Consider the following 11,451-nt stretch of genomic DNA (forward strand, 5'->3'; position numbering starts at 1 on the left):
GGGCTCGGGTGATCCTAGGACTCCCTTCCCTCTGAAATTCACTGGAGAAGAGACTCCCTTCGGGAGTCTCCTTCTCTGTGTATTTTTTTTTTTTTTTTTTTTTTTTTTTTTTTTGGATTTTGGGCTTGGTCCTGGGCCGGGATGTTACAGTAGTACACACTATCAGCACCGACATTGTTTTAAAGGCTAGAGTTCCAAACAAGAACGCAAACAAAATAATATTCTTTCTTGATTTTCTAGAATTCTGCGGTCCAAATATGGAATTTTTTATTCTGCAAGACGCCAAATCTTCAGCGACCTGAAATATATCATGTAACCCAGTGAGATTCCCTTTTTATTTTTTTTTTAAGCAAAGCACCGGTGACAGTTTTACTCTGTAGCAGAGAAGAAATCCAGCTCTCGCGAGAAATCCATGAAACCCGAGAATGATCACTCGGAGTCCCCCAAACTGGAAAGAGGAAGGAGAGGTAGGTGAAGCAAGGGATCTCACAGACCTTGAGATCAATGTTGGAGCGAGTGGAGAGGCAGTGGCTGAACTCAGGATCCTTCTGGATGGTCCGCCACTTGCCGGCGCCGTGCTTGTCGACTCCAGCCCTCAGAGCCTCCTCCTCTTCCGGCGTCCACTTCTGCTTCGGAGCCCCCATCACCTTTCCTTCGTCCTCTTATTCCGCTCCTCGGATCTCTCCTCTCCTCCTCCGCCCTTCGCTCGGCATCGAGAAGCCCTCTACTCTTTCCCCTAGGACTAGGGTTTGGGTTAGGATCAGGGTTTCTTCTCCATTAACGATGGAACGCTGGGAGACGACGGATTCGTACGTCGTCACAGACTGGCGCTCGGTAGCGATCGATGGTGGGACCGGAGAGTGTCTTATTAGTTGACATGCTGTCCAAAGACTACATTACTTGGTGGCGGCAACGGTACTAAATTACTAGGTTACACGGGACATGCAGCGGTACCGCCCCAGAACCCGCGCAGGGGCGCAAGTGAGATAACTTTGTATGGTTCTTTTGCAAGTGAGATAAGTTTGTATGGTTCTTTTGCCACGACTGAGACCCAGGCTGTGCTCGGTCACGACATAAAGGACGTGTGCAATCTACTAGCATCATCTCTTCATCCGAGAAAAACTTCGCTGCAACGGTAATATTATGCCAAATTTGCCACGATCCAACGAAAACGTGTACATTTCTTCCATTGTTACGTATTTCATCGCATCGTATAATGATGCCCCACATTATCCCATCAATTTTTTATTTTAATTAATTTATTATAAATTTAATATAATATCATCATTACAACGATTTTTTTTTTTTTTTCATCCAACCGTCAATACTATCCATTGCACTAACAATATGGCCGCAAGTCACTACTCGCACCACTTCTTCTTCCTCTTTTTCAAATTGGCCCCTCGCCATAGCAAGCCACTCTTGTCTGCCCCACCCCGTGACCAAATATGATTGCTCTCCAGTGATCTGTTGCCCGGCCACCATTGCAAGACCTCCATCATGTCGCTTCATCATCTCTGCAGCACCATCTCAAACTCATCTGCATCCCTTGTAACTAAGAACCAAAAGAACTGATTAAATGACGCTTTTTATTTTACCCCCTACATCTCATGGACGGCCCGGATTCATCGAATAGCTTTATAAAAGAATAATGGTCATCAAAAAAAGCTTTATAAAAGAATAATAGAAAAGTACCGTAGCAACGCTGCAGCGAGTAGGGATATGCTGCATGTTTACATATTTTTATGCGATCATTCTCGTGACGTCCGCGGCCCGTGACAATGCCATGCACGTGCAAGGACAATTATGGAGTGCGACGCATACAAGCAACTTCTGCTGACACACGAGCACGATCTCAGATCAAAATCCACCGCACACAATAGTTTACATCAATCACACAACACAGTCTATGATCCTTACAATGCAAGAAGCATTGTGCAAACATCAAGCCACGGATGATGCCTCTATGCAAGTGAACTTGTTTTGCACTTATTTTCAAATCATGCTTAGTTCTTGTTTGGCTTATCATGCTGAGTGCCACGATATGAAGAATGATTATGGTGACATTGCAACATTTTTTAATCACCTAAGCAGGTGAATGCAAGAATGTGATACAAGTATAGTATAGAATAATTTACAACTAATTCCAAACATATTGTTAAACCTTTTGGTATCATATTTCAACAAAGGAACCAGGGATGTACTATGGTGCTTTTTTTATTAATTTTTATAAAAAAGAAAAAAATTCTAACCATCCATCAATAAAGATAGTTAGGTTAATTCCTTTTAGGAGGTTAAGTAACTGATTGTTATTCTTTTTTTAAAAAAAAATATCTCCTTCTCATCGCCGCATATCACCCACTGCCTATTACCTGCATTCCCACCGCTTACCTCCCACTGTCAGCTATTTACCTCTCTGATATCACCTGCCACCCTCGACCTCACCTAACCCGGCTACCCCTCTTCTCGTCCTTCCGTTCTCTTTCATTTTCAATCTACCCCTCTTCCTTCTCCTCTTCTTCGTCTTCAATCTATCCCTTCTCCTCCTTCCTTCCTCCATATTCAACTCGACCTTCCTCCTCCTCTCTCCTCCATCTTTAACCTGTCCCTCCTCCTCTATTTCCTTTCCCTCCATCTGCCTCCCTCCTCCTCTATTTTCTTTCCCTCCATCTGCCTAACGCTTCTTCCCATATGAGTTCCATGGTAAGAGCCTAACTATTTGATTGAAGGAGAGAGCTGTTTTAGGAGAGTCCTTGAACTTCAATAAAATTATACTCCTTCGCTATTCATCCCTGTGTGAAAATAGTTTTGGATTTCATGAAAAATACTATACCAATCACATATGGTTGGCGACGTACATACAGTTAATCCTAACCATTCACATTGAATCAAATGGCCAAAACTTAGACTTTGGTAGAAGATGATTTTACTATTTGAAGCATCATAAAAAAAATCCAAAAAACAACTATAAAGTTCAAATTATGTGACTAAGAAGATAACTTACTACCAACATAAAGCTCCATGCTACATAGTCTAGGTTACATGGAGCATGTCAGCAGCATGAACTCCCTACTTCATGGTTGGAAGAGGATTTTGTGGCAATCGTAAATGAATACTAACTATCGGCAAATGATCAGTGTGCGTGACACCATGTTCTTCTTCTTCTTCTTTATTTTATTTATTTATTTATTTATTTATTTATTTTTTTTGTGTATGTGTGTGTGTGTGTGTGTGTGTGTGGTAAGAAGAGGCCTAGAGGCAATATACTGATATGAAAGTTTTACAATACATAACTTGAACCTGCTGCTGCTAGATAACAGGACCAACAGCCTACCTCCAATTAAAAACCAAAAACAAGGATCTCAAGAGATACATCCTGGTTTAAGGTAGGTACAGACATATTCCCTTCTCTATGGAGAGTAATACAAAGATTTAATCTTGTGATAAGTGTTTTGAGTGGATAAGATATCAAAACAACGAGCATTGAAACCAGAGGAAAAGCATATGACTTCTGGAGCGGGTCTGACCAGGACCCCAAGAAACAAATGAATCTGCAGCAATTTATCTAGCAAGTAGGGATCATGCAGAGTATAGATGATTTATAAAGAGACCCATTATCTTACCCAAAAAAAGAAAAAAAAAAAAAAAGACCCATTAGGCATTAGCTTGGGCATCAAATTAACACTACAAAGCATCCAGATATGCAATGTGCCATAGGAGTTTGTTGGGTGGATGTCTGATCAGGACACCACCTCCCAAGATCTTTTCAGTACTACGCGATGCAGCAGGAAGAAAGAACAAATAAAACAAAACAATCAAAATACGTGGATCGGCCACAAAAAGCTCGCCTCCACGGGGCATGCAAACTTCACTATGAAAAAAAAATTTTACAAGAGGAGACCTCACCCTCAACCCTTGTACATCCAATTCTCTCTCACTAGAAGTTTCCCTCTCAAAAGCTCTCTCTCTCTTGGAAGATCCCTGAACTCCTGAAGTGACAGGTGTCCGCTGTCCAGGAGCTCCTATCCTTCTCTCACAGCATACGACCTTCCTCTCTCCTTCACGGGCCCCGATCTTCTCTGGTTTCTGTGCGAACACAGCCCTCACGGATTTTCATGAGATAAAATCAAGCCGCTACTCTCTGTTTCACCGATCAGCCCTATTTAAAGGGCTTAAACCTGATTAGAGAGGGATTAGGAGTCCTAAACAAAGCCAAATAACCTCCTGGACCGTCGGATCAAGATCGGAGCCACCCACGTCGTCCGATCGCACTCCGGTCCATGAAATAGTGTCATGACTGCGAGAAACGTGTGGAAAATGCCCATGCCGGTCACCGCCGTCCACGGTGGACCGGGGTACAGCCCAGGCAAGAGCCTGGCCTGGGCTGCGCGCCTGGCCGCAGGCTCGAGCACGGGCTGGGCCGCGCCCCGCCTGGGCTGCGCACCCGCTGGGCTCCCGCCCGCCTAGGCCCGTGCTGGGCCGCGTCCCGTGCGCCGCCGCCGTTCCCCCGGCGGTCCTCCATCGCCTCGGATCTCGTGCCACTTCAAAGGCTCGTATCTCCTCCATCCGAGCTCCGTTAGGGTGATCTTGGTCTCGTTGGACTCCTTTTTCATCCGCGAATCTCGCTGTGGGCTCAATCTTGAGACCGGTCAAATTCTAATAGACTTTTGTAGCAGCAGTCAATATGAAGAGAACAACCAAATAAGGTTTCATGAATTTGAAATTGAGTTCAGGACATAGTCCCAGTGAGGTAAATAATAACATATCAGCAGTGTTGTTGCCTATTCCCCCTGAGACATGGCTCCATCAACCAGCTAAGAAACATAAAGGGCCACCCTGAGCAATGCCATGCGAAATGAAAAGATGCCCATGCACAGAATATAATCAGAAAATGATTGTAACAGGAAGTCCTCCTGCGTAAGCTCCAATTTTTAACTTGGGATAGAAGAAGATGATATGGCCTGATTGGTGCACCATATAGATTGAGTAACGTAGTGTTCAGAGCCGGGCTAATGCATGCTAAGAACAGCAGAGATAGGTAAATATGGACCTAGGGGCACTGACAAATCCAAATGACACAAGTAGCCCTCCTGATGACGGAGGCCGATAGTGAACCAGATTACAGGTTTCAGCAGCCCGTGCCAGTCCACATTACCAAAGAAGCAATACATTAGCTGGGCTGAAATAATATTGTGCCATTGCAACCAAAGCTGTGCCACTTGAATGAGAATGCAGTAGAAGATAAAGTACACAGTTAAGTGGGCTATATTATGAATATAAGAATGTGAATCACCTGGTTGCACGACCCCGGGGCACCCTGGCTGAATAAAAAAGTTATGTACCTAATATTGAAGAATTCTAGCGAGTTAAATCTTGCCTGCTGCCACCAGCCAATAGCTGGACCTTCACATTATGATTTCTTATGCTTTGGCTTGACCTGATTAAGAGGCACATAAGAAGTACAATTAGCATTCATAGTGATCATTTTCAAAACTTTATCTTCCGAAGTTAGTGATCACCCCTACAGTCAGCCATTAGGATGCCACACAGTTCCAAAGGTAACGTGTCACCATAGTCATAATTAAAATTACCTTCCAAAGCTATTTTAGATAGGTAATCTGCTACTGTATTTGCTTCCCAAACAGTATGGGACACCACAAATCCTCTATGGGAAGACTTCCACAGGTTTATGTCTCCCAATAACGGGGACCGAAATAAGCGGGCCGTAGATGGCTTGGAAATCCATTTAATGACCGTTAGTGAGTCACCCTCGAGCCATAACCTCTGTGCATGTGACTCATGAACAGCCACCAGCATATCCAACCGGGCAGCTGTTAACTCAGCTTGAGGAACCGAAGATTCATTAAGGATTCGCCCTCCAGCTTTGATGAGGCGGCCATTATGATCCCTGATGACAAATGCTGCAGCCGACTTAGAATTGATAATGCGTGATATGTTACTTAATATATAAGTTTTGATCAATTATTTCAATATATATATATCAAAGCCACGTATATATATAGACAAAGTAATCAAGCTTCTCTACAAAGTGATTAGCATCCAGTGCATGAGTTTTTGAGTCCTTTATCCTTTAAACTTGGTGCCAACATTTTCATTTGTATTGTTTTATGATTTTTGTCCCTGTCTTAACCAAAATGAGGAGATATTTTGGATAGGCTTAGTCCACCATATTTGCTATAGACAAAATCAATAAAAAAACATCACATTAATATTTTGAACTAAAAAATTCTGCAACCACCTTAACATACCATTATTTAACCATCTCAAATATTGCTGTGGAGATTTTGTGGAATTTTTCATATCAAAAATATCAACGTGGCATAGTTCTATTGGTTTTGTTTATTGCAAAGTACCTAAAATCTTATATAAAAGAAGAGAAGGAGAATACTACCATGTTCTAAAGCTAAAGTGATAAGCATTTAGCATTAAGAACAAGCATGAGAATTTTAGCATCAACCAATATATATTTTATCATGGCATCGCAATCTAGCTTATTCTATTTTACACAAGTTTATCGTGGGTATTATGGTGAGTTCATAATAATACCAATGGTAGTAATTTAGAGACGCCGCTAATTTAGTTTAACTTTATTTATCAGGAAACATAATAATAATATTTGCTTGACAATCATTTTATATTCAGCTCTTATATAATTAGTATTTTTATAATTCCTGCATACAATATCACTTGTTAATACTGCATACAACTATGAACTATGATTGTTTTTCTATATAACTAGTCGAAGATCTGCTCATTGCGCATAACTGAATGTACAAAAATATATTTTTTTAAATCTGATCAGAATAAAAAAATTATATATAAATAATAAAATAATATTTATTCAAATTTATAGAATTACTTCATATTCTCTACTACCTATATATATAAATAGATTTTAATTGTAAGAATATAATAATATCATATATTAATAACATAATTTAATGTGAAGAGATATCCTTCTCAAAGTGGCATAATAAAATTTATTTGAGAAGCTGAATTGACAATACTCCAATATTTTTTTATAAATTATTATTATTATATAATATATATATATATATAATTATATTTTTTATACTTAAAATTATATAAATACATAATGTACCACTGCAAGACAGAACTAACCCAAAAATACGTCAAAAAATTATTCCCGCGTTGCCCACCCCAAATTATTAGCGAGCACCGAGAGGCACCCGAGCCTCTCAGGAGGTGAAGACGGCATACCGGAAACATATCGGTGACAGTTGTATGCCGGGTCTTCATCGTTTGATCCCTGTCTCCCCGACTTGAACTCAGGGATCTCTCGGGCCTAGGGGAGGATTCAAGAAACCCTCGGATTTCGATCGCATGGCATCCGATCCTCCTCTCCACCAGGCTCTCGTCCCTCTCCCATCGTCTCCAGGTACTCGAGTTTCTCCTCTAATTCGCCCACACGACCGTCAACGTGACGATTTCACTTCCTTTTCTCTATATTTCTTTTCGATCTTTGATGGCGTCTTGCTCGTGGATTTCGTTGTTTCTTGAAGTTTTTTTCTTGTCTCGGGGTTTACGTTTTGATTCTTGGACTGTTGGGTGGATGTCTGACCAGGACACCACCTTCCAAGATCCTTTCAGTACCACGCGATGCAGCAGGAAGAAAGAAGAAACAAAACAAAAAGAAAAATAATCAAAATACGTAGATCAGCCACAAAAGGGCTCGCCTCCATGAGGCATGCAAACTTCACTATGAAAAAGAAAATTTTACAAGAGGAGACCTCACTCTCAACCCTTGTACACCCAATTCTCTCTCACCTGAAGTTCCCTCACCAAAGTTCTCTCTCTCTTGGAAGACCCCCTGAACCCTGAAGTGCCTGGCGACCGCTGTCCAAAAGCCTCCTGCTCTTTCTCTCTCAGTGCTTCCGCCTCTCTCTCTCCTCTCAGGTTAGTACGGCTCTGTACGGCGAGAAAATCCGAACCACACCTCTCTCTGTTGTCACAGGCCCTTTTAAAGGCTTAAGCAGGTTTAAAACCTAATTAGATTAGGTTTAAGAGTCTTAAACAAAGCCAGATAACCCCCTAGACCGTCGGATCAAGATCGGAACGTCTCTGAACCCTCCGATCGTGCTCCGATCTATGATATAGTGCCGTGGATCGCGCGAAACGTATGAAAAATGCCCGCGTGGTCCACAGGTCCAATCGTGGACCGCCTGGTCCACGGTGGACCAGGGTAAAGGGCCAGGCAGGCCGCCTGGGCCTGGGCCGGCCCGCCCACGCAGGCCTGAGCCGCGCGCGGGCCTGCGCGCGGACTGGGCCGCACGCCGGGCTGGGCCGCGCACCCGCCTGGGCCGCCCGCCCGCGTGGGTCGCACGTCCCGCGTGGGCCTGGGTAGCACGTCCCGCCCGCCGCCGCCTGCGGCCGCACCGCTGTCGCCTGCCACCGGTCGCCGGTGGTCCTCCGCCGCCTCGAATCTCGTGCCAACTTCAAAAGCTCGTATTTTCTCCATCCGAGCTCCGTTTTGGATGATCTTGATCTCGTTGGACTCCATTTTTCGCCGCGAACCTTGCTGTGGGCTCAATGTGGGCTGAATCTCGAGGTGTCAAATTTTAACATGGACCTTTCAGTCGTTTATCGGAGGTTTTGATGTGGGTTTTGCTGTAATCATTAATGCAATCATTTGATTTCTCTTGCTTGGATCGCTTTGATTCCCTTTTCTTGTTGGTTCTTGCTTATTTTTGGGCTTTGCATCTGATTCTTGGATTTACTGGCTGTTTCTTTGAGGTTGGGCGAAGGTTTTCATCGCTCCCCTGTTCCCCTGTCTTTATGAAGCTTGTGCATCTCGATCTTATTGTGATTCTCGATTTATGGCTGCTGTCTATATCCTGATTTGGAAAGTTGGTATTTCTTATGATTTTGATCCCACATTATTGGTTGTTTTTGCTTCTCAGTCGTTGTTGAAGATACCAAAAGGTAGATCACACCAGTGGGTTTTTGGACTAAAGAAAGCACTCGTTCCCATTTAGAAAGAATTACTTCTTTGTTTTGGATCTCCTGTACGGTGTGTTTGTTTATCTTTACCGGCCTTTTGCTTGTGAGTTTTGTTGTTTGCTGAGGTTCTTGTTTGCTCCAGGTTCCTATAATGGTTCTTATGTTTTGGCTTAATTACTTTAAAAATCTTGAACTTTTTTGGAGTTTTTCATTTTATCTTGAACTTTGATTCGTTGCAATCAAGCCACCGAACTTTTAAAATGTTGTAATTTTTCCCCTCACTACTACTTGCATCTAAAGATCATGACGAAAATGGTCATGTGCCATCGCATGACACACAATGGAAGCTGATGTTGTATGGAACTAGCTGGCATGTAATCCTAAACTCTTTCTTCTCCCTTTTCTTCCTATTCTAGCTAGGACTTAAACTCCTTCTTTCCTCTTTTTCTCCTCTTCTAGCTAGGGTTTAAACTCTTTCTTCCCCCTTTTGCTCCTCTTCTAGCTAGGGTTTTTACTTCTTATTTTTCTTCATTTCCCTCCGCCGCTACCTTCTCCAAAAATCCCACCAGTTATACCTCCTGGGTGTTTAGGGAGGAGACAAGCACATGGGCTGAGCATGGTTGAAGGAATTTTATAACTTTGATAGGCTATTGTGTAAAAGAGATTTGCATTCCATAGTATATACTCCATGAAAATGGTTTTCTTCTCAAAGGTCATGGGGGTTGATGGCGGTGGAATTGGTGGTGGTAGCAGTGGCGGTCTTGGTGACGGTGGTAATGGCGGAGGCTTTGGAGTTGGTGATGGTAGAGGTGGAGGTACCAATGGTGGTTTAGGAGGTAGTGGGGTTGTAGAGGAGGTAGTGACAAAGAGAAAATGATGAAGGAGGAAGTAGAAATCCAAACTAGAAGGGGGAAAAGAGGAAGAAAGAGTTAACAAAGGTTCCACATTAGCTATTTCATGCCACATTAACTTTCACTACATGTCACGTGACAGTACGCGACCATTTTCATTGCAACCATTAGACGGAAGTAACAACTAGGAAGAAATTGCAATATTCTAAAAGTTTGATGACCCGATTATGATGAATCGAAGTTTAGGATAACAATGAAAATCCCTAAAAAGTTCAAGATTTTTAAAGTAATTAAGCTTATGTTTTTAATTCCATATTACTGGTCATTCTTGCCTTTCTATGTATACTGGAATTGCCACAAGGCGGTTATGCTGTGTTTTTCTAATTATTATTTTTAATAAACTAGCAATTCAATTTACAGAGAAAAATTCATACTCTACTGAATTGTTCTTTTTCTTGGTCTTCTCAAATATTACATCAAAGAGATTAACTACTCAATATTTTAGAATTAGATCTTAGATCAAAAAGAATAAAATGGCATTTTTTAAAAGATTGTGATATTGAGCTCATTTCCATGTTAAAAACAACTACCAATTACCTATAATTCCCTCTATTTTTGGTCAACACCAATTATTTTTAGCTGGCTTCTTTGCTGCCAATGTACAATCATGCAAACACAGACCCATGTGCTCTGACTTAACCATGGAGATGTAGACATACTGGAATTAGTTGATGGCTGCTTTGCTTGAACATAAAGCTTATAATGACAGTTACATGACCAAGATCTCTCATGTCCACGCTCTCTTGGATTTCAAAGTTATGGCTTTTTTCATTTCTTTCTTTGCTTGCAATGTCTCTTTGTAATGGTAAATTCGTTAAAAGCAAAACTCAACAACTGTTTATGATGCTTAAAAAATAAATCATACTTCTAAACGTCTCACCCCTTGAGAAATATCAAGATAAAAATTTGTTTATGTGATGCAATTTAATTATGTTACGAGAAATTATCAGGATTCAATTATTTAGAAATCACATGTGATTGAAATTCAACAGTGAAGGATACAACTATGTTTTCACAAATATGGAGATATCAATGTCATTATCATAGGGAATGGATCATCTTCCTAACCATCTCTTTTAAGATTTTGAAGTGATTACTAAATTTACTGCAATCAGATGCATGAAGTGGTCCCATTTATATATATTATTGGTGCTTGTGGTTCTCATATTATTGAAATGTCATGGCTTGCATATTATTGAAATGCTAGACTAATATTTTAGTCCCATGACCTCTATATGACTTGTCTCCAATTCATTTTCTTCTAAATGTACCAATATTTATTGCCTTCTCATTTCAGTGTTTTCTTAATTTCTTGTGTCGAGGTGTAGTTATATGGTTTTGTTGACTTATGCTGTGTCTGCTAAGTACATGCTTCCTTACTTTAGCACTGACTGCTAGACATTTTCTTTATATCATGCAGGTGGCTCCCTTTCAGATAATAATGTGTTACTTTAGTCACTGGATATATATTTCCTTTTTCTTGATAAGCATTTTTGAGCATTTGAAGTTCTTTTTTCTTAGAAATACTAGGGAATATTTACATGCAAATGCACGTTTA

General features: G+C 41.3%; 1 protein-coding gene across 1 annotated transcript; it reads right to left on the reverse strand.

The window, feature by feature from the left end:
• Nucleotides 1-5,358: 5,358 nt before the first annotated feature.
• Nucleotides 5,359-7,240, reverse strand: LOC140858648 (uncharacterized). Its single transcript, XM_073259960.1, has 3 exons — nucleotides 7,202-7,240; nucleotides 5,549-5,931; nucleotides 5,359-5,437 (listed from the first exon to the last, which is right to left on the reverse strand). The coding sequence occupies exons 1-3, from the start codon at nucleotides 7,238-7,240 to the stop codon at nucleotides 5,359-5,361; spliced, it is 501 nt and encodes a 166-aa protein (XP_073116061.1).
• Nucleotides 7,241-11,451: the final 4,211 nt, after the last annotated feature.

The sequence above is a fragment of the Elaeis guineensis genome, chromosome 6 (assembly GCF_000442705.2).
Source record: "Elaeis guineensis isolate ETL-2024a chromosome 6, EG11, whole genome shotgun sequence".
Classification (NCBI taxonomy): domain Eukaryota; kingdom Viridiplantae; phylum Streptophyta; class Magnoliopsida; order Arecales; family Arecaceae; genus Elaeis; species Elaeis guineensis.